Genomic DNA, 20,153 nt, shown 5'->3' on the forward strand with positions numbered 1-20,153 from the left:
TTGTCGACCGATACTTGTGCTGCGCTGACATCGTTTGGTGATGTTGCCGAAATGTTCCAAAGCATATTTTCTGGATTAGGCTCACTGCTACTCCGGCGATCATAATAAAATCCTTAAAGATTAACCGCTTACTCCTCTACTTAGTCCAAAATCAGACGAATCCACAGCCGCCCGACGGTGGCCTTGAATCAACTGTTCTGGGCCTCCGGGCGATATTCGACCCTAGTGATGGACATGTGCCAGTGCTTGTTTCTTGCAGTCCACCTAAACGGATTGGCTTACATCCCCGGGAAGGAGAATAAAGAAGCAGTGTAACCAAGACTGCCTCGCATATAAATCGAGAATTCTGCATGTGTCTGTAACATATAGTCCCTATCCAGATTCATGAAAGTGGGATCTTTGGAGGAAATACCTTTATTTACGATGCGGATAGCATCGGTCAAGCTTTGAGGCCGTGATTCTGCAGGCATGGAAGCTATAGTACCCATCCAGAGCTCCACGTTGTCGGCTCCAAGCTTCTAAATGGCCCATGGTGAATCTGATGCATCCGTTAGGTATCACAATAACGATGTCTGGTCTAGGATTCCATGGATTTACTGTCTCCCCACTCCATACTTACTTTACTGAAGTAAACATGTTGCAGATTCTGCGGGAGCCATGGGAGAGTTGGTCAATTTTGTCCATTGAATTTTATTCAAACATATCTAATATTTGACACGGATTAAGGCCTATTGATACCCAAAGGAATGTCTGGATCACCTGTGTACAAGGTGCATTTCAACCCATCGCCTATTTATAATCCGCATTCCTAGTCACAGCCAGGAAAGCCAAAGACCACAACTGCCGAATATCGGATTCTGCAAGCACATTAGTAAAAGATACAAGACACCAAGTACCTAACCCATCAAGGGAATCAGAAAATGAGGACAAAAACTTACCAGTCTGCGAACCACCACCAGGCGCCGGCAATACTCCCAAAGGCGTAACCTGGAAACCACCATCCCGATAAACCCACGACCAAACCTCACCGGAGAGTTGACTCTCATTCTGCTCAATAACATCCCAAAGCTCATTATAAGCCGCCTTTACATTCCCATAAACGGAGTCATCACCACAGAAAGCCGGGATCGGAGCGACAGTCCCCTTATCCGTCTCACGACGCGAAACTGAAAAGTTGGAGGTCAATTCGCACCGACCGAGTTGGAGCTCAAGTCCCTTGGCCATCATGGCGAGTTGCCAGGACCAAACAACCGTGCCGTGGTATGCGCCTGTAGTCCAGTTCTGGGCGTACACAGGATCTCCACCGAAAGCAGGGTTTGCGACGATCATGCCGGCAGAGGTCATCAGGCCTGCTGGGAAGGTGCGACGGATGTTGGTAGCGGAATTATTGAGGAAGGGGGTTAGTTGGGTGTCGTCGGTGGTGTTGAGGAGGAAGTGGCGGAAACAGTCGTCCGTGTTCATAACTTCTACTTTAGTGAGATTGCTGTCGCCGTCGAGGGCGAGGGCGTGGAAGACGACGTCGTCTGTGATGGAGGTGGCCTGGTCGGGGCCCGGGAATGAGGATTCCTTCTTGTAGGATGCGACTAGGTCTTGTGCTTTGGACTTGGGGATTGTCACTTTGAAGTAGTCGAGGGTTTTGTCTTCCCAGATTTGTGCATATTTGGTGGCTAGGTTGGACCACTCTTTGTGCTTGGGATAGAGGCCTTGACGGGTGAGGACGGCAATGGAGCGTAGGGCTGCTGGGACTAGGGCTGTGTTTACGTCGTAGGGGATGCGACCTCCGCCAATGCCTGTTGCAGGGTGAGTTTGATTACTTCTCTTGGAGTGAATTTACGATCCAGACATACCGTATTCACTATCTCTCCATTCTCCAACGACCTGACCATCCTTGAGGTGAATCAGGTTCTCCTTCGTCTGCTTCTCTGCGAAGGGACGAGCAAGACGCATGATCCGCTCGGCATTGATCAGGGAAAGTTGACCCCATGTCAGATTCTGGTTCTCAGCATTGATCAATCCAGCCGAAGTGCTATTCCTCGCGTTAGCCATGAAATCAAACCCAAGGCAACAGAAAGCTGTTGATATACTTGAAGAAAGCTGCAGCTCGTTTCTGCCCAACAGGATTTTCCAGGAAGTACTTCTGCATCAGAACAGGCAGATAATAGTCCGAATCGATCTGTGCTCGGTCAATACAAGTCACTTCCCCGTGGTGAATTACACCAAATACAACTGTAAACTCACCATCTTATAGTCACAGACCATGGCATTACTCGTGATATTATTCTGCAAATTCGTCCACGTCGCATAATCCCTATAGCAATCAGTATCCTCAAACCAGACCTCTCGACACAGATTCCACAGTGAAAAACTCACCCAATGGTCTCCTCATGACAAACACTACCATCGGTACGATTCACCCGCTCCAACACCGCTCCAATAACAGCCTCCATGGCACTGGCATTCCCAGAGCTAAGCACCGGCTCCAAAAGCAGCGCCGAGAGCATCGAGTCGCGTCCAAAGTACGTCAAGAAGCGCCACGCACCAGCGAGCAACTTCTCCGAGTACGACAAGAACGACAGTGCAGCCGTCTGGCCTGGCATAGTGTTTGTCAAATTGCGAGACGCACTGTTCAACACGAAAGCTGACTTAAGAACCGTGAGTTGCGGGTAGTTCATCGATGCGGAGAAAAGGTAGTCACCAGCCGGCAAGACGAGTGTGCGATTGGAGACGGTCACTTTATTGTTTGTGCCATTCGAAGGGGCGAACGTCAACGTTGTCGAAGTGACATTGTCCAGCCATGTCCGCTGCAGCGAGGCGCTGCCGTCGTTATGCGCGACGAACTTGATGGCATCCTGAATCTCAGACCGGAGCAGACTAGGTCCCTCGACAAAATCACGGATAGTACGGATACTCCCCAGAATAGGAACTGTCAATGTAGCCGACGCATTGAAGCGCAACACGCCCTGGACACCGACGGTAGGGGGTGCGGAGCTGTTCGATCCAGCTGTATATACAGGACCCAAGGGCTGGCCAGCCGTGGAGTTAACCATCTCAATAGACAGTGTGCCATTAACGCCATTCTGCGGCGCAAAATAAGCGCACACGCCGCTATCACCAGCCGGCCATGCGACGATCAATCGTGGACCGATGAGCGACAGATTGCTCTGTGGCAGCGGGCTCGTGACAACAGCCTGTGCGGCGACATTGCAGTCCGAGTAGAAGTAATTGTCGTAGGGCGGGTCGCTCAGCGATAGTGTCGAAGGGGCGTTGCTACATTTAGGGGCGCTAGAGCGGGCGTGGAGGCGCTGGGATGGGGAACTAGTGAGCGGGATGAGGCTATTGGAAAGTATGGAGCGCCACTTACTGCGTCACCACTTGATGCTGCTACGGCAGTAGCGAAGCTCCCAAATAGCGAGAGCTTGAGGAGGTCTTTCATGGTGTTGGTAGTTCGGAAGACCAACTTGTTCTTCTAGAAGAGAATGTTGAGACCTTTCTAGGGGTAATTTTAAGCAATGTTATATGGTCGCATTGTTGCATTGCTCATATCGACCTTCCTGAAGAAGTGTGGATAGACATAAAGTGGGCCTGGGTGCCCCCCGCGGGGGTGGAAACTGGAGTACAGTGGACGATAGTGGCCACCCTCATGCAAGTCGCATTTGTATACCGCCTTCGCTTATAGGCTCGAATCAATTCAGATCGCATAATTTATAGGCTATCAAAATCAAGGCCTCTCATTAGTCAAATCGGAATTTCTTGCGCGTTAATATTCTAATATTCCAGGCTGCTACATATCATATATGGTTGTGTAGCCTGGTCAGTTTTCTGCTAGAAATTGAACAAAAGAGTGATCACTATCGGCCACTGTAGCTGGGAGGAAAGTGGAAAAAAGGTGGAGCTGCCAAAGACAGATGGAGGACAAACTTCGTCCCGTCCGACAATTCTCCGCGCCTCTTACGTTGTAACTGGGAGAATCAAGAAAAGCACTGCAAATTCAAAGTAAAATAATGTAGGATGAATAGTAATATTCTGAATGTAGATTCTGATGATAGGTCAATGTAGCTCAGCAGAGCCACGAAAGAAAGCCTAATGCTATGTAAGAGGCGTCAATTTATATACAGACAGATCCATAGAGCCTGCAGCCCGGGATATCTCCCCGACGTTCCCCGGGTATTGAGGGCGCATTGCCGATCTTTATTCCGCACATGGCCATTAGCCGGATCCGCAAAGATCTAGTACCTGGAGTTCAGGTGTCTGGGTGAGGGAGAAAGGCAGCTGGCCAGGTGAGGATGCGACGTAAACCGGGCAAGCCTTCCAATAGGCGTATTGCATGGCGTCGCATCGAATCCTTCCCGGTACAGCGGTCGGAACTTGTCCGATGCAGTGGTGAGATGTTCAAGGGTATTAAGATGTCAAGTCGCAATGTCGGGCATGTCTCATAATCCGTTATTCATCAAACAATATAAAAACAAGGAAAGAGCCATCGAAGACGGAAAGTATAATGTTCTGGAGGGGTGTTTCCACCTCACCCAGGCTTCTCAGGTTTCTCGGACAGCTTAGCGGATTTGTGTTGATATTGGCCGGAGAAATCGATGGCATGGTGTCCTCCCTGGTTGATGCGAGTATCACTGCTCCATGAGTTGGAGGTATCCGAGGAGCCGGTCTGCGGATCCTCGGGGGGTGAATGTTCAAACATGGCGATGGAAATATCATCATCCATCCAGGTGCGAATTGGCTTGGAGTGTACCGGCGCGGCGTGGGTAAGGTCGGAGGTAACACGGGTGGCATCGACGAAATCGGGGAGATCGCGGGGACTGGGGAAGGATTCGGGTTTCCAGACGTGGTTTTGGACCAGGTGGATGAGTTTACCGAGGACGGCGAATTCGAGTTTCAGCTTGATGCTGTAGACCGCACCCTTGAGCATGGTCTCCATGATATAATAATTCCGGTATTCGGCGACGAGCAAACCCAGGTCCATGATGATAATGATCATGTTGATGATCAGCAGCTGGTACTGAATCTTGCGCTTGCCTTGATCCATGTCGAGGCGAATCATGCGCACAGTTTCCCAGATATAAATACCCGAAATGATGAATTCCTGGAGACAGAATCCCGTCATTTGAATCTTTTCGATCACATTATAAGCGGTTTTGTAGCTGTTCAAGGTCGCACCCGCCGGCGTAAGGTTCGTGCCGTATGTTAGGACGGTGGTTGGGATGTGCAGTAGGACCGCGTTGATGAGGATCATGAGGAGCACGCGATGGAGGGTACGCTGATTTGTGAGGACCAAGTGTAGACGGGAATACAGGACGAATGACTGGCCGGTCACCATTGCCCACCAACCAATGGTCAGGAAGGTGACCGGCAGCCAAGTGACGGAGGTGAGATTAAAGAACTTGAGTAGGAAGCCGAGCGAATATGGGATCAGCCCGACGGCGGACGAGATGAGTAAACTCCAGAAGTAGAGACCACGATACTGGGCGAAAGTGACAAAGATAAGGGTGACCAGTTCGAAGGCGTTATACCATGTAATTCCGGCGAGAGTAGCGATGGCGATCTGGATGCCCAGCGACTGGCCCGTATAGCCGCCGGTGATCCCATCGCCGGGGGCAGAGTTGTTGGCCATGGCGAATTATGTATCACGAAGGGATCGCCATCATCGACATGCGGTAAGGGGAAGCAAAGGGAGATGAGGTAGAAAGGGAGAGGGGAAAGGAAAGGAAAGGGAGAGTAACAGGAAAGGGAAGGACGATTGGGTGAGAACGAGGCGGGATAGAACTGGCAATCCAAAATGGGGCCGGAAGGATCAGGTGAGAAAGTGAGAAAGTGACAGTCAGGCCTATTTAGGGAAGAGGTCGAGGGGGGTTGTGGGGGAGAAGAGGCGATCATAAAGTGGCTCCTGTACTGCAATGTGGTACCAAGTAACCAAGAGGGAAAGAGAGAGAGGATAGTGAGTAAACTAATAATATATGACGGGAAACGACACGCGAACTCTTGGCTAGAGTCACAGAGTTAAGAGTCGGTGCTGGGGCCAAGGAGGGGGACTAGCAGTCTAGCACAGGCCAAAATACCCCGGACAAGAAGCAGATCGGAAAGCGCCCGGCCCTAGTGGAGCATACCACCAGTAACCAGTCAGACTGTCAGACTACTAGTTCAATCACGGAGTGACTTATCCCAGACTAGTCCGGTTCAAGGCAGACGAGACTCGCGAGAGGCGATGGGCGGTGGGCGCAGGATCTGATCCCTGCGTTGGGCCAAGAAGCGATATTACAGTACGGAGTACTCCGTACATATGGTGCGTAAGGCGAGATGATAATACGATTGTATGATTTACTTACAAAGTATTACTATACTATTGTTTTAGTTGGGACTCTCATAGCATGTTGAGTACTTCAAGGAAATGATTGAGTCAATCCTTTCAGTAAACGCGAGTCTAGTTCTCCACGGTTAGAACTGTCTCAGACTATCAGCCCATTTCAGGTGGGTCAGGGGGAAGCGAAAAGCCAAAATGACATGAACCGGAATTTAGAGTTAACAAAGTTAACAAATGGCCCGGAGTCGGCCGAAATACTCTATACTCTCTCTAGACTTGATACCTATATACTATAGTACTATAGACGAAATAGATGATGTACTTCAAAGTAAATAAGGGGAGAGGAACAATTCATGTCTATGTTGTCTGTACAATACACCGCCACTATATAGAACCCTGTGTGCAATCCGGGGTCAGTTACGTGGAGTAAACACTTAACGTAAGTAACATAAGCCTGTTGGCTAGTTAGTGGTAGCGAGTTAATGTGTGCCGCCCCTCAATTCAGGAAAAAACAGCGAACGTGACTTCATCGCTACACACTTGCCCCCAGAATCCTCTACCCCAGCATAGCCTAGCGCAACGAATTTCCCACCTAACGAAATCCTCCCATAGACCCATTCCGGTGGTTGGTACTTGGTAAAAGTCGTAAGAGAGCGGGCGGGCGCACGCCTTGCCCAAGCGGTCGGGCCCGCCGATCGTCTTTGCCTCGGGCGTTAGGGAAGACTTGTATTTGTACAGCTTCACGAAGGGGAAGGAAAAGACCAGACCAGGGCAGGAATTGCAATCGGATGTCGCTGCTTTTCGGAGGATGATCTGTCGGGTGAACGTGGAGGGGATCTCCGAGCTGAGCCTCGTTGTCGCAGTCATGTTGATGATCGATTCCAACTCCTCCTCCGTTCGACTGAGTCACGTTGGCCTGGACCCGGTCGGTCATTCTGACTCCACCTACCTAGATTCACCACCCCCATAACTTAGATTCTGAGGGGCTCCAAATACAGAGGCATCCTCTCCAGACTCCAATTGACTCCAGTATGGGGGCTAAGTACGCCGACCCACTCTATGCCCGGTCCACCAGCGAGTTAAACATAGACGAAAAGCAAGCGTGGTGTGCCGAACACGGCTGGTGACTTCATCTTTCTTCAGGCGTGCCATTGGCCTACCTAGAGTGTACATATAAATTAAGCAAGTGGTTGTTGACATGTCGTGTGTCTGGCCTGACGGGAAAGAAATGGAGGCTCTTCGGAGCCCTCTATAAGAATGTCTAGTACAGCAATCTACTAAGCACAGATGGGTGACCTGATCCACGCTACTAGGACCCCTCCTTTTACAGGTATGTACCGTACATCCATGGGTCGTGGACGGCCTATGGGGATATGGGTCAGACCCATGGAGATTGGAGACTGGAGCGGATATGAGGAAGTCGAAATGTAAGGCAATTGATCCTGTGCAACCCATTGAAAAAGATGACTACATGCACATACAGCAAGGGCATGAACTTGCCTGTCTTCTATGGAGGATACTATTCGGCCCCCAAAGTATGGCGATACTACAGACTAGTGGAATGCGCCAATACATCCTCGATAATCCCAAGTGCCTACAGAACTCAACACACAGTAAAATGCAACCAATATGTTTATGTGCCTATTCTAGTCCACTACATTCAATTCAACCAAGTAAATGAAATCCGTAAACGCCATGGCGCCTCGCTTGCAATAAATTCCGGAATCCAGAAAGAAAAAAAGTATCACAAAAATCACTCAAGTCCCCTGGCCCTATTCCACCGGCCCTCGAGTCCCGCAACGCCCCGGTAGGAACCTAATCTCTCCAATTGCACGGCCCAGCAGGAACGCCGTCCTCGTTATGAACGAGCCCGGGAAAAAATCCCTGCAGGCCAGGGACCAGCATCGCCCAGTCCAGCCATCGTGGCCGGCCTCGAAATAACCCACGCATTCGACATGGGCGAAAAGGGGGCCAGATCCAGTGCACCCTAAGGCGGGAATTGGACTTCCATACCAGAGTCAAAGTGCAGCACACCGCGATCAATTGACATCCCGCGGCGACGACGTCTCCATCACAAGCGCTGGCCAAAGTCCGTAGCAATCACCACCACAACCACCCTCGGCCAGGCCAGGAGCACCGAAGATCCAAAAAAGCAAAAGATCCTCACTTCGCGGCTCCATCCGCCCGATCTTCATCCCCAGCCTGGCCCTGAGCCCTTCCCCCCGTCATAGCAACCACCCGATCCACCTCCCCCCGACACTCAGGCATAGCACTGCGCATCTCCCTTGCCAACACATCCTGGAAATCGGCGAACGCCTCGCGTTTCCCCTTGAGATCCTGATTCCCGCGTTGCACCAGCTCCACAAACTCGCGCGTGTAGATGTCCGGGTTGCGTGCCGCGTCGACGTACTCGATTATCTCTGGTGGGAGCTGGATGCTGGCGAGTGGGGGGTTGGATGGGTCGGTTGTGTTTGGGGTGGCGGTTTCGGCGGCGTTGGGGGGAGAGTAGTGTGTGTTGATAGGGTTGAGAGGGAGAGCGTGAGGTTTTTGCTGGAAGTGAGGAGGGTAGTTTAGTGAAGTTCTTTGCGTGGGCTTTTAATATTGCGATCGGTGCTGGTTCTGGCTGGCTTTGGCGGAGATCGTATGTCGTCTCGATTTTTGTCATCCTCTGTGGAAGGGAGGAGGATGCCACCGAGGAATCGTTGGTTGGGAATCTCTCACATACATTTTCCGTACCAGCTCTTGCTGTGTCTCGGGGCCTAGATAGCCGTGAACGGCCGACTGGATCTCGAAGAGGTGCTGGATGACGTCGCGGATGTCATCTGTAGTCTGATTTTAGTATCCTAGTCTCTTCTTTGATGCCGCCATGACTTACCATCGACTGTCTTCAGCATTACTGGCGCCATGGTTGCGAGTGTTGATTTCTCTTTCAAGAATCGGTGTCGCGACAGAAGGATTTGGAGAAATTCAGTGGGGAAAGGCGGTGTGGTGGCGGGGAGAAGAGGAAGACTGAGAGGTGAGGAGGGAAGAGTGGAAGACAAGTCTACATTGGCAACTCGAAGCTGAAATAAAGTTTGCTGGCAATGAGCAACCGATCGGTTCGATTTTGGCTCAACTATGGGGTGTTTGGCTAAGATTTCTGCAAACATATTGGCTAACTTAGTTGTCACAGTCAGCCACTTTGCGTATAGATAGTCGAAGCTAAAATACTAATAAATCTTACAACTTCATATGTGAGATTTCCTACAGCAACCTAAGAAGTGCTTAGTACATACAGTACGCCCCTTACTATTGATTAAACTACCGCTAAGATGTCTTGTTCTTCTTTCCTCTAGTAAAGCCGAGGTCGGGCCAACTTCAGACCCGCAATAGACATTCGACTCGGGATCGGGACAAGCATTCAGGCCCACCACTTAGAGGAGCCATCGCCGATCCAACAATGGGCCAATCACATACCATGACGTAGTATAAAGATCTTAACTTAGATCAATTATCATCTAACTGTCTGACATCTCGATCGTCAAGACTTTGCCTATAAATTGCACTGTGGTAGGCCTTGTGCTTTCATTTGAATTGGAAATCAAAGTCCTCGATTACCAGCTCTACACCAGCGATATCATATCGTTTACGAAGTACACACAACATGATTGCTTTATCCACGGTTCAATCATCCAATGCAGCTAGTTCCAAGGAGCTCCCATCAGGTCTAGTGGGAGTCTTCGTCGGTGCAACCAGCGGCATTGGCAAAGCAACACTCTTACAGCTTGCAAAGTATGCCCGGCAACCACGATTCTATTTCGTTGGACGCTCACAGAGTGCCGCTGATGAGATTCTACCTCAACTGAATCAAATCAATGCTGATGGCAAATACGTATTTATCAAAGCCGACCCAAGTCTACTTAGTGTCGTAGACGAGGTGTGCCAGTCAATACAACAGAACGAAACAAAGATAGATATCCTCTTCCAGAGTCAGGGTACATTGGATATCAGTACAGGTGAGTTGGCAATAATCCATAAACTCAAGATAATGATTGCAGTTACTGACTGTCAGATAGAAACATCCGAACATCTCCCACTCATCATGGCCCTAAGCTACTACTCCCGAATGCGCTTCATTGCCAATCTCCTGCCCTTACTCCAAAAGTCACCTTTCGGTCGAGCAATGATTGTCATGGCAGGTACAAAGGAAGGCCCCATCAATGCCAACGACATTGCCGGCAAAAGAATCCTCCCCTGGAAAGCAAGAGGACACCTCTGCTCAATGATCACCCTGACCCTTGAACATTTCGCCAAGTTAGCTCCGGGGGTCAGCTTCGTACATAATTACCCGGGCTTCGTGGCGACACCGCTTGCAAAATCGATGAAGGGAGTCACTGGGGGTATAATGAGATCTGTCTTCTACTTCACGGGTTTATTTTCGACGAAGAACTATATTTCTCTTGAAGAGACGGGAGAGAGACATTGCTTTTTGGCGACGAGTTCTAGGTTTGAGTCAAAGGAACGGTATGGGGGATCAAGTGGGAGGGAAGTGGCTGTTGGTAGTGATGGGGTTGTGGGAAGTGGTGTTTATATTGTGGATGAAGTTTGTGAAAGTGGTGGTAAAGATGTACAGAAGCTGCTGAATGGGGTTAGACAAGAGGGAACGCATGAGAAGATCTGGGAGCATCTGCAGAGTGAATTCTTGAGGGTGACAGGAAAGTCAACCATACAGTGATAGCGTTCAGCACTATCTAACCAGCCTAATATCTACTACAACGTTGAAACTCTTCTCTCTCCTGACGCCCCCTCGAGGGTGATAATTTATAGGGATTATCACAGAAGCCTCAGGGCTTTGCTCCCTCTGAACCCCCTTTACTTTAGTAACTAAAGGATTAGATTCATATGAAAAGCAGATATGTATAAAAGTGTCACGTGTCACTGACTGCGCGTTTCTTTAATGCCTGGTGGCAGCAAGGTTATGCGCCTTCGCTATCCCAGGGCAAGTTCGTGCGATATCATTCACAAAGTGGCGACCAGCAAAACCTTCAGAGAACAATTTCAAGCTCTTTCGTTTCGCAGTGACCAGATTCTAAACGATGCATCATCTCCTATCTCTCCCAGTGGAGATCCACGACCTGATCGCTGGGCACCTCGAATACGCGTCAGAACTCAACGCGAGATTCCATTATGAGCTAGTCGAGCTCTCGTTACAAACCATTAGGGCTCGAGGTTACCAGTACTCCCAGCTAAAAGCCAAAATTCGTCATTACATCTCCAACGAGAGAATATTTGGAGTGACTGACGGCCACACAGACCAGTGGCCTTGGTTTTATATTATGAAAGCGTTGAAACAATTTTACTGGCGATCGAGGTATCCCTGTCCCTGAAGCTGGTTAGGAACTGCCGGGTTGAGATCCTAAATGTTCTGGATTTGAACATGAATTGGATAGATTAGTCTCCTAGCTTGTCAAGATCAACCTTAACACGTCTGTTTCCTTTGCCCTCAGATAGACCTACAGAATACCTGAAAAAAGAGCTCTGCTCGAATGAATTGTATGTCACTTCTGTCTATATGCATCACCTCAACAAAACATCATACACTCCCCACGGCAAACAACCCGACCTGGGAGAAACACGCTAAAGAACAGCGACACATCAAACCAAAGAAAAAGTCACATCTATCACTATCAACATCCAGGAACATACACTCTTCCAAGTTCTAAACCTCCCGGGTTCTAAGCTTGGGGTATTTCGGGACCTCAATCTCCGTCTCCATCTCTAGGCCAGACAAGCTAGGGAATCGTCGGCTAAAGTTCGCTTCCCAGTCTTCTCCTCCGGGACTCGTTGGTGTCGCTTGAACGGAGGGGCTGCGATCTTGGCTTGTGCTGGGTCGGGACGAGTCCTGTCCGCCTACACGCAGGTTCTTTGGCTTTGGGGGGGCTGTCGGTCGTGACGGGGGACGAACGGACGAGTATCCAGCAGAGTTGGCAGTGGCGGTGGCAGATTGTGTCAAACCTGCAGGGGCACTAGCACCTTCGCGACGGTCCCGCGGGGCCATGGTCCCTTCGCGGGCACCGTAAATAGGGCCGGGGGTACGAGAGACGGGGAGAGCGCTCGAGGGTGGAGCTTGATTGTCATTGCCTGGCTTTGCCTGCAAAGCCCCGGCGTCCGTGTACTTCCCATACCCGGTTGCAGTCTTAGGAGCCACCTGGGGCTTGTTGGACTCGCCAATGAAATTTTGCACCCGGTTCAGAATGGCTCGAGATCGATGCTGTCCGCTTCCATCGCCTTCGGCGACCCGGCGCCTATACTCTGCTGCAGCATTGGCAACACGTTTCTCTTCCTGAGAGAGCCGGCGGCGCTCGAGCTCGCGTCGCATTTCCGGGGAGATATCATCGCGGTCCACATCTTCCAATACATCGTCTTCATATGACGACAGTCCCTCATTTGGCGGCGAGTCCAAAGCCTCTGAATCGCCGATCAGAGCCTTGTGGTGCTGAGGATATTCTTCCGCTGTCGGGGTGGAGGGCTTGTCCTGGTTTGTGCTTTCGAATCGGCGGAATGCTTCGCCAAAACGACCAGCGAATAATGTCTTGCTTCCAGAGAGTGATAAAGAAGATAAGCTTCCTCGCTTGGCATGCTTAGCACCACTGCTGGACCGTTTCTCGCGCTTGCGGTTGCTTTCCTCCTCTTCCTTGGCTCGTAGATAGTCCACGTCCGAGGAGATGTTAGCTCGCTCATATTCCCGGTCAATCTCGGTGCGGACGGGTCGGAGAGGAGCACCACCTTCGTATTGCATGTGTGGGAGGTCCAAAGAGGAACGTGACGTCTCCGTGTCACGCGGGAGGTCATAGCGGGATGAAGCTTGAACCGAGACAGGGCGTGCCTTCGCGATAGCAGACTTGGACCGACCCACTGGATCAGTCGCTTCCAAACCGGATGGTCGTCGCAGAGTCTCCATGGAGGGGCGTGCGGAATTAGAGTGGGTGGATAACCGTTCAGAAGATAGCCGGGGGCTGGCCTCCGGCCTAAGATTGGCTGATGGTGGTGAAGGAGCCTTGTATCCGGAGGCTTTCTGCTCGTCTTCTGTCCAGGGCTGGCTGGAGGGTCTTCGCTCATTCTCTGGGGCAGGGAAGCGGTAGATGGGTCGGCTGGAGATCTTCGGCTCTTGCAGACGGGGTGTTTGAGAGGGAGATGTCATCGTGCCTGTAGAGACCATTCCAGGCCGCTTAGGAGTCGGCTGGTATAAAGGAGCTTGTTGTCGATTCGACACTTCTTGAGGCTTCTGTGGCCGCACTGGCGAGATCTGCGATCGCCGATCTGCAGAAGGCGCTTGTCGCTCTGGAGAGGCCCTTCGTGCAAAAGCATCATCAGCCAACGCATTTGTGAGTCTCTGTGAAAGGTCCTCGTCCTCTGATTTGGCCTCCTTCACGGTTGGCTCAAACTCGAACTTGTCTCCCTTCTCGTGCAGGATATCAAACTGGTCCAGCGTTGGGAATCGATTTGACAGTTCATCCGCACTCTTCTTGGCATTTCCATCCAGTGCCGCAAAGGGGTCGTGGGATGAGGTCTTGGAACCACCGCGGTATGGGGAAGGACTTGGTTTGGCAGAGCTGTGTGCAGATGATTGAGGTTTCCCGGGCCGGCCTCTTCGCATGGGCGCAATCTCGGGAATGATCTCAGTCTCCTGCATGGGAGGCGAGAATGTGGCGCCCACTGCAGGTGCTTCTGTTGGCGTAGGAGGTAGTTCCTGATTTCGGCGCGCTTCGGAGACTGACCGATTGGAGTAGATCTAAATGCGGAGTGATCAGTATATTCGGTCCAGCTAATTGAGGGTCGGAGGAACGAACATCGCGAATTGGCACTTCCTTCTTTTGCATGTCGCAAACCTCCTTGACCACTTCGTATATATTCGGACGCTTTTGCGGATTCTCCTTGAGCATAATCGCTGTTCCAGAATTCCAGTCAGTCATGATGTTCTTCGCACGAACAAGCCCTCCGCGATCCGAAATCTTACCGATCAACATCTTCAACCGATCCGAGAACTGAGGGTATGCGGGGAATTTGTAACTAGCGTTAAGGATAGCCATCTGCCCAACCTCTTCAAAAGGTGTCGTATAGTAACATAATTTGTACAAGAACACGCCAAGCGCCCAAATGTCACTCTTCTCGTCAATTGGTTGCTTCCGGTAAACATCGATCATTTCCGGGCTGCGGTACTGCATTGTCGTGTGGCGCTGCACGTCATCCTCAATCAAGCGCCCCTCGGCAGCTGATGTAGCAGCCGGACGGGGAGGTGCCGAGGATCCAAAGTCGCACAGCTTATAGATGGTCGAACCCTGGGAGCGCGAGATCAAAACGTTCTCCACCTTGAGATCTCGGTGCAGCAATGGCGGCTTAAGGTAGTGCATGCAAGCCACTCCCTCGGCCACGTCCGAGAAGATCTTGACAATCTCGGGCTCCGTCAACCGATTTTGAAGTCGCGTGTTCATAAAGTCAATCAAACCACCGCCCCCGCAATACTCCATGAGGAGGAAGACCTCGTATCCGCCTCCTTGTAACTGCGAGGCATGCGAATCGATATATCTGACAATATGCCGGTGTCCCTTTAGCTTCTTCATGGTCTCTACCTCGGTGCGCATGCTGGCCAGAGCCGACTTGTCGGGAACGGCAACCCGCTTCAGCACAGCCGTCTCCGTGCCATTGACCGGCTGTGGCAGCCGCACCACGTAAACATGAGCGAAACCACCCTCGGACAGGTACTTTTCCACCACCACGCGATGACTGCCCACCTGAACCTTGGTCCCGGGGAGAAAGGTGCCCGCCGGTGCGGTCACAACGGCGACCGGGTTGAACGCGGGGAATTGTCGCGGGACCGCAGCCGCAGCGTGGCCCTGTTGGGCGTGGGTAGGAGATGCGTAGGCAGACATGGCGGTATGGACTGCCCTGGCAGGGCAGAGTGGGTTGAGAGAGGAGGGGAAAGAGGGAGGTAGAGGAGGGTATTCGGGGCCTTGGAGGCTATCGACGCGGCATAGGAGAATGGAGAACGGAGGAGGTTATGGACGCCTGGGAATGGGGCCAAGAGGACAGGTTGGCGGGGAGGGCGAGTTAATTGAAGACTGAGGGGGTAGTACCTGACTACCACAAGAGGTAAGCGAAGTAACGAGGTGAGAAACTTAGTTAAATCCAAGTCCGCTAAAGAGATGGGCGATCCCAGTAAGAAGACAGCGAGATAGAGCGATGGGATCTCGAGGGGACGAACATCCAATCATCGGCAGCGGGTCACGTTCCTTGTGCTGCTTTGGCTTTCTGGGCGGCGGACTTGAGAGCCTCGATATTTCTATAACACTTACTTTCGCCATGCACTCATTTCTCGTTTACCCATCTGGTGGAAGAGATTTTCCTTTTATCTACAGACAGCGGTGACGGCTGAAATGTGATCCTATACTGTGGACCATGGCTTTTGTCTGCCGTCTGGGCTTGATCAGGGTCCCGCATCGCCTGCTCCGATCATGGGATCGCATCTTACAATAGATGCTCCGTATACCCAACCATGAGGTCTACTTCGGCTACTGATTTGGAAACAGATGTTTTCAGTATCACTTCGTGTCTGATTTGGTCACGTTGGTCACTCTGCTTCGCATCAGACGTGATTCTTCCTCCACCATCCCCGACGATGACGGATATACTCCGCCGGGTTTTACTGTTGACCTCTCGACTCCTTGAGAATCACGACGGACCCACTGCGGTCGAACTAAATTTCCCCAACAGCTTGACCGCAATATCGACCCGTTTCTTTGCCATTCCCCTCGGTAACATACCCTTAGATACGATACTTCTTGGCTTTGCAGGTGCAGGTCATTACAGGGTCTGGGAATCTTGCTGGGTCGAGCACGGGTTTGATGATACATAAGCAACCTAAGAAGCGGGAGATTGCAATGAGGTCTGATATTGACCATAGAAAATCAGTCGTTCTGCAGGAGGCAGATCTTGATCCTCTCATCTGCCCATTTGTTTCCCTTGTCGCTGTTCGTTTGTCTTGGTTGTTGTCGATGTGCCCAGCAACAGAGAAGTTCTTGCCTGAGGCTGCCACAGCCATCAGGGCAGGCGGCAAAAGCGTCATGACGTAAGCGGCACTTTCCCAAAAGGGCAAAACCAAAACAAATACTTTTGTTGGCTCTCACTAACAAGTATACCAAGTCAATATCTGGCTTTGCATAGGACGAGCATCAAATAAAGACAACGTTTAGTGCTCTTCACGATGCTTTTTAGGCCCGTAATCCCCCTTCTCAGATTCCCACATTCAACAATGCGGTCTAGACTTAAGCAAGGACCAGCTGTAGATAGTCCATCCTGGCATCCCTCGATGCTGTACCACTAGTTCATCCACTGATAACAAGGCCTTCGATCGCGTGGCTACCCCAAGGAATTCCACATTGCTAAACAGATCAGATTCTCTCCCGAAGAATTTGATCGTTGATAGCCGCCAGGAGGCGGGGGGAATCATTTGTTCCGTTTGTTTTGCTGTGTGTGATGGCCACGTCTTCACTGCATGGAGCCGCCGATCGTTAGCGGCTCCCACTTCTCCCTAAACAACCCACCCGGACCCCCGTAGCAACCTTCTTCACTTCTCCGCTGCCTCGCCCCAATTCTTTGGTTCTCCCCTCCTGTTCGGCGCTGGAAACAGGTGGTTCCATTACCGGCTATATATTATTTGTTGAATAAATCCTTGCCATCGAACCGGCTTCCCGAGCACTGAGTGGCCTCGGGCCTCAGTGCAGATCTTCCACCTCAACGAACATGACCTGGCTATCGATTTGCATTCACGCCGAAAACCGATCCGACTAAGAGTCTGGTCAGATCATCGCATCGCATCGAGGCATTAGGAGGACCAGTCTGGATACTGGCTACGCCCAGGATATATATTGAGATCACAATCGATTGAGCCGACAATTAAATCGGTCGCATCCCAACGGTTCCCAGAATTTGATCCACGACCGACAGTCGCAATGGATGATGGACCACCACCGCCGCCGCCTCATGGCGAAAACCCGAATACCACCGAGGGCGAATACCGCAAGGCCTCCGACATGCCGCCGGGCAACTACGATATCTTCATCGTTCCACCTCACTCCGCCGGCTCCGGCTTCCTCTATCTCCCATCCTTGCAATGCCACCAAAACAGCTTCATCGCAGGTGTCGCAAGTACCCTGTTGGTGGTCTGCATCTGGTCTATGATCGCGCCGTACGTCAAGACCTGGTACATTATGGCCACGATGGCTGTGGGCAGCAATAACAATATTGGCATGGTAGTGGTTGCGCTTGGAGTTGGAGTGGCTGGCTGGGCTTTTGGCATGTCCCAGAATAACAGCAACAGCGGCAACGGCGGCAAGCGGTTCGGTGGTGGCTTTGGTGGCTTTGGGTCTTTCGGTGGAGGCTCTGATGGACAGAATTCCCAGGGCCAATCTTCTGGAGGCAACTATGGCAATGGGCCTAGGCAGCAGCAGCAGCACCAACGTGGAGGTAACGGTGGATCGGGTCAGCAACAACATCAACAACAGCAACAACGCCAGCAAGGAGGAAATTATCGAGGCAACCAGTATGCTCGACAGGAACATGGTCCAGGACCAGACTCTGGAACTCCTCCCAAGCCTGACAACAACAATCATGGCCCAAACGGTGATGAATGGGAAAAGGCGCGAGAAGAGACGAAGCGCAAGGAGGAGCTGAAACGCAAGATGGAAGAGTTCCGACGCAAGCGGGAGGCTGAAGCAAAAGAAAAGGAGAGAAAACGGGAACGAGAAGCGATGGAAAAGGAGTTGAAAGAGCGCCGGGAACAGCTCGAGCGCGAGATGGCCGCTGCTAGGGAGAAAGCAGAGAGAGAAGCCCGCGAAAAGGCAGAGAAAGAAGCCAGAGAGGCTCGGGAACGCGCTGAGAAGGAAGCTGCGGAAACTCGCGCAAAGCTAGAAAAGGCCGCCGCAGAAGCCAAAGCGGAAGCCGAGCGACGTGAAGCAGAAGCCAAGGAGAAAGCTGCGAAGGAAGCTGCAGAGAAAGCAGCAGCCGAAAAAGCCGCGGCGCAGAAGGAGGCCATGGCCAAGTTTGCTGCACTCAAGGAAGCGGCAGCCAAGCGATACGCTGAGAAGAAGGCTCAGGAGAGCAAGAAAGAGAAAGAGGCACCACCCAAGGCTGGAAGCGCAACCGGCACACCTCGAACTCCCTCGCCTAAGAAACCACCCTTTCCCACAGCCAAAACAACAATCGAGGACGATGCGTATTCCTTTCGGCCCTACGACCGTCCGCGACGACCGTACGGGCAAGCATCTGGGTCATCCGCATACTCCGAGTCTTCCTACGCTCCATCTCAATCGACAGCGCGAACTACACCTCCTCCATCGCATCGGGGCACTTATTCCACCAAGGATCCAGACAAGATCGTGATCCTGGGTGTATACCAGTTCACCAACGCATTCATGAAAACACCCGTGGCCCAGCTAGTCTCTGGGCAGGGCATGGTCACCGACGGACTCGTACTGCGAATCACTACGGAAGGCCTCTTCGTCGACGACGACCTCCGTGGAGTCGGGCAACGAGAATGGGACGTCAAAGCCTGGACCCTGAAATTGACCGAGGTCTGGTGTCCCCAAATGGGGACACCCCAGGGCCCAAAGCAACAACCCTCCACCAATCCATTCTCCTTCCGTCGAAGCGGCGCCGCACACTCAGTGCCCACCAACGAGGAATCGGATGCGTTCTCTGCCAATCTTCTCAAGGTCTGCAAGAATACTTGCCGCCTAGCCTCGCCGAGTGCTGGTGGTTTGCATGTTCTCCGTGCTAGCTTGCGGGATCAAGAGGGCAAGCGATACGTTTTTGTCTTGCAGGATACTGAGGCTTGGAAGGTTGCTATTGGTCTTCAGCGGATTCGTGGTGGCGCGCTCGTTCGTGCCTTGGGTGTGGCTGCCCTGCCGGCTCCTGACTGCAAAACTATTCTCAGTAACTTGGGCTATACTTGAAGATATCCGTGGTCAACTTCCAACAGCGTGCGCTCATACTTGTGTACTCGCTGAGTTGAGTGCATCAAAGCCTGTTACCTGGATGCGATCTTCATTATCCGCCTCCTTCCCCGCCTGCAATGTTCTCATTCCATTTGCTGCTTTCTCGACCATCGCCTTCTTGCCTTCGTTTCATCTCTCATTAGCGGCGGAGTTTGCTGCATACTCTTACTCTTTCTCTACAGTACATTCATTCGCTTGTTGTCATGCCCCCAAACCACCATATAGTTTCGAGATATCCCCCCGACATATTTGCCTGTTTTGTTATTTGATTGCTATTTGTTATGGTTGAAGTATAGTATAGTTGATTTCTGCATGTGGATGTTAGGTATATATGGAGACGTATATAGTATGAATGATTTTTGAATTTGACTTGTGAACTTGGCTCCCTTTAGTAGGTGTGTAGAAGTAAATGTTTACTTAGATATCTTTCATAGGTAGTAGATACTGTTGAATCCGTGGCCAGTGATTCTCGTAGAGGAGATTCTAGATCATATTGTATCGGTAGCTGTGCTCTGCTAGGACTGTGACTCTGAAGGAATCCTTATTGTATAGCTCTAAAGAATGTCTAGAATGCGGATACTCAAATCAAGATGAACTAATCATCCATGCATTTGTCCTCCTACACACCCTCTAAAGAGGGAAGCAACATGCGTAGACTTGACTTATTTAGGGTAGACCCCAACATTGGTGGAAGAAATGTGACTTCATCTTTAATGTTGAACCAAAAATCACAACTCAACAGAACAGCCTTAAGAAGTTTTCGAAAAGAGATAACGCCATGAATGATATCTGATGTAAACCCACAGCCATACGCA

The 20,153-nt window shown here is 51.2% G+C and overlaps 6 protein-coding genes across 6 annotated transcripts; 2 read left to right on the plus strand and 4 right to left on the minus strand.

The window, feature by feature from the left end:
* Nucleotides 1–897: 897 nt before the first annotated feature.
* N7473_000787 (uncharacterized protein) lies at nucleotides 898–3,329 on the minus strand (the record flags this gene model as incomplete). Its single annotated transcript, XM_057146727.1, has 5 exons — nucleotides 898–1,790; nucleotides 1,848–2,026; nucleotides 2,085–2,173; nucleotides 2,239–2,308; nucleotides 2,371–3,329. Coding segments are annotated over 5 exons (2,190 nt in total), but the record flags the coding sequence as incomplete, so codon positions are not given.
* Nucleotides 3,330–4,519: 1,190 nt separating this feature from the next.
* On the minus strand, nucleotides 4,520–5,620 carry N7473_000788 (uncharacterized protein; the record flags this gene model as incomplete). Its single annotated transcript, XM_057146728.1, has 1 exon — nucleotides 4,520–5,620. The coding sequence occupies one exon, from the start codon at nucleotides 5,618–5,620 to the stop codon at nucleotides 4,520–4,522; it is 1,101 nt and encodes a 366-aa protein (XP_057014614.1).
* Nucleotides 5,621–7,921: 2,301 nt separating this feature from the next.
* On the minus strand, nucleotides 7,922–9,552 carry nut2 (mediator complex subunit NUT2). Its single transcript, XM_057146729.1, has 3 exons — nucleotides 9,183–9,552; nucleotides 9,044–9,129; nucleotides 7,922–8,857 (listed from the first exon to the last, which is right to left on the minus strand). Exons 1-3 carry the CDS (start codon nucleotides 9,454–9,456, stop codon nucleotides 8,471–8,473), a joined length of 747 nt encoding a protein of 248 aa, XP_057014615.1. The 5' UTR covers nucleotides 9,457–9,552; the 3' UTR covers nucleotides 7,922–8,470.
* A 398-nt stretch (nucleotides 9,553–9,950) lies between these two features.
* On the plus strand, nucleotides 9,951–11,021 carry N7473_000790 (uncharacterized protein; the record flags this gene model as incomplete). The annotated part of the gene is made up of 2 exons (XM_057146730.1): nucleotides 9,951–10,302; nucleotides 10,363–11,021. The coding sequence occupies 2 exons, from the start codon at nucleotides 9,951–9,953 to the stop codon at nucleotides 11,019–11,021; spliced, it is 1,011 nt and encodes a 336-aa protein (XP_057014616.1).
* A 984-nt stretch (nucleotides 11,022–12,005) lies between these two features.
* Nucleotides 12,006–15,216, minus strand: N7473_000791 (putative serine/threonine protein kinase; the record flags this gene model as incomplete). Its single annotated transcript, XM_057146731.1, has 3 exons — nucleotides 12,006–14,078; nucleotides 14,137–14,234; nucleotides 14,304–15,216. The coding sequence occupies 3 exons, from the start codon at nucleotides 15,214–15,216 to the stop codon at nucleotides 12,006–12,008; spliced, it is 3,084 nt and encodes a 1,027-aa protein (XP_057014617.1).
* A 2,079-nt stretch (nucleotides 15,217–17,295) lies between these two features.
* Nucleotides 17,296–19,296, plus strand: N7473_000792 (uncharacterized protein; the record flags this gene model as incomplete). Its single annotated transcript, XM_057146732.1, has 1 exon — nucleotides 17,296–19,296. The coding sequence occupies one exon, from the start codon at nucleotides 17,296–17,298 to the stop codon at nucleotides 19,294–19,296; it is 2,001 nt and encodes a 666-aa protein (XP_057014618.1).
* Nucleotides 19,297–20,153: the final 857 nt, after the last annotated feature.

Source organism: Penicillium subrubescens (assembly GCF_028828155.1).
Source record: "Penicillium subrubescens strain IBT 31985 chromosome Unknown utg000001l_segment0_segment0, whole genome shotgun sequence".
NCBI lineage: Eukaryota > Fungi > Ascomycota > Eurotiomycetes > Eurotiales > Aspergillaceae > Penicillium > Penicillium subrubescens.

What these genes read in the sequence shown, in the direction of transcription:
- nut2 (XM_057146729.1), bottom strand. Translation starts at nt 9,456, where the DNA reads ATGTTTGCAGAAATCTTAGCCAAACACCCCATAGTTGAGCCAAAATCG. An exon ending in AATGCTGAAGACAGTCGATG is followed by an intron (nt 9,130 to 9,182) that starts GTAAGTCATGGC and finishes ATCAGACTACAG; the next exon opens with ATGACATCCGCGACGTCATC. An exon ending in CCGAGACACAGCAAGAGCTG is followed by an intron (nt 8,858 to 9,043) that starts GTACGGAAAATG and finishes CCTCACTTCCAG; the next exon opens with CAAAAACCTCACGCTCTCCC.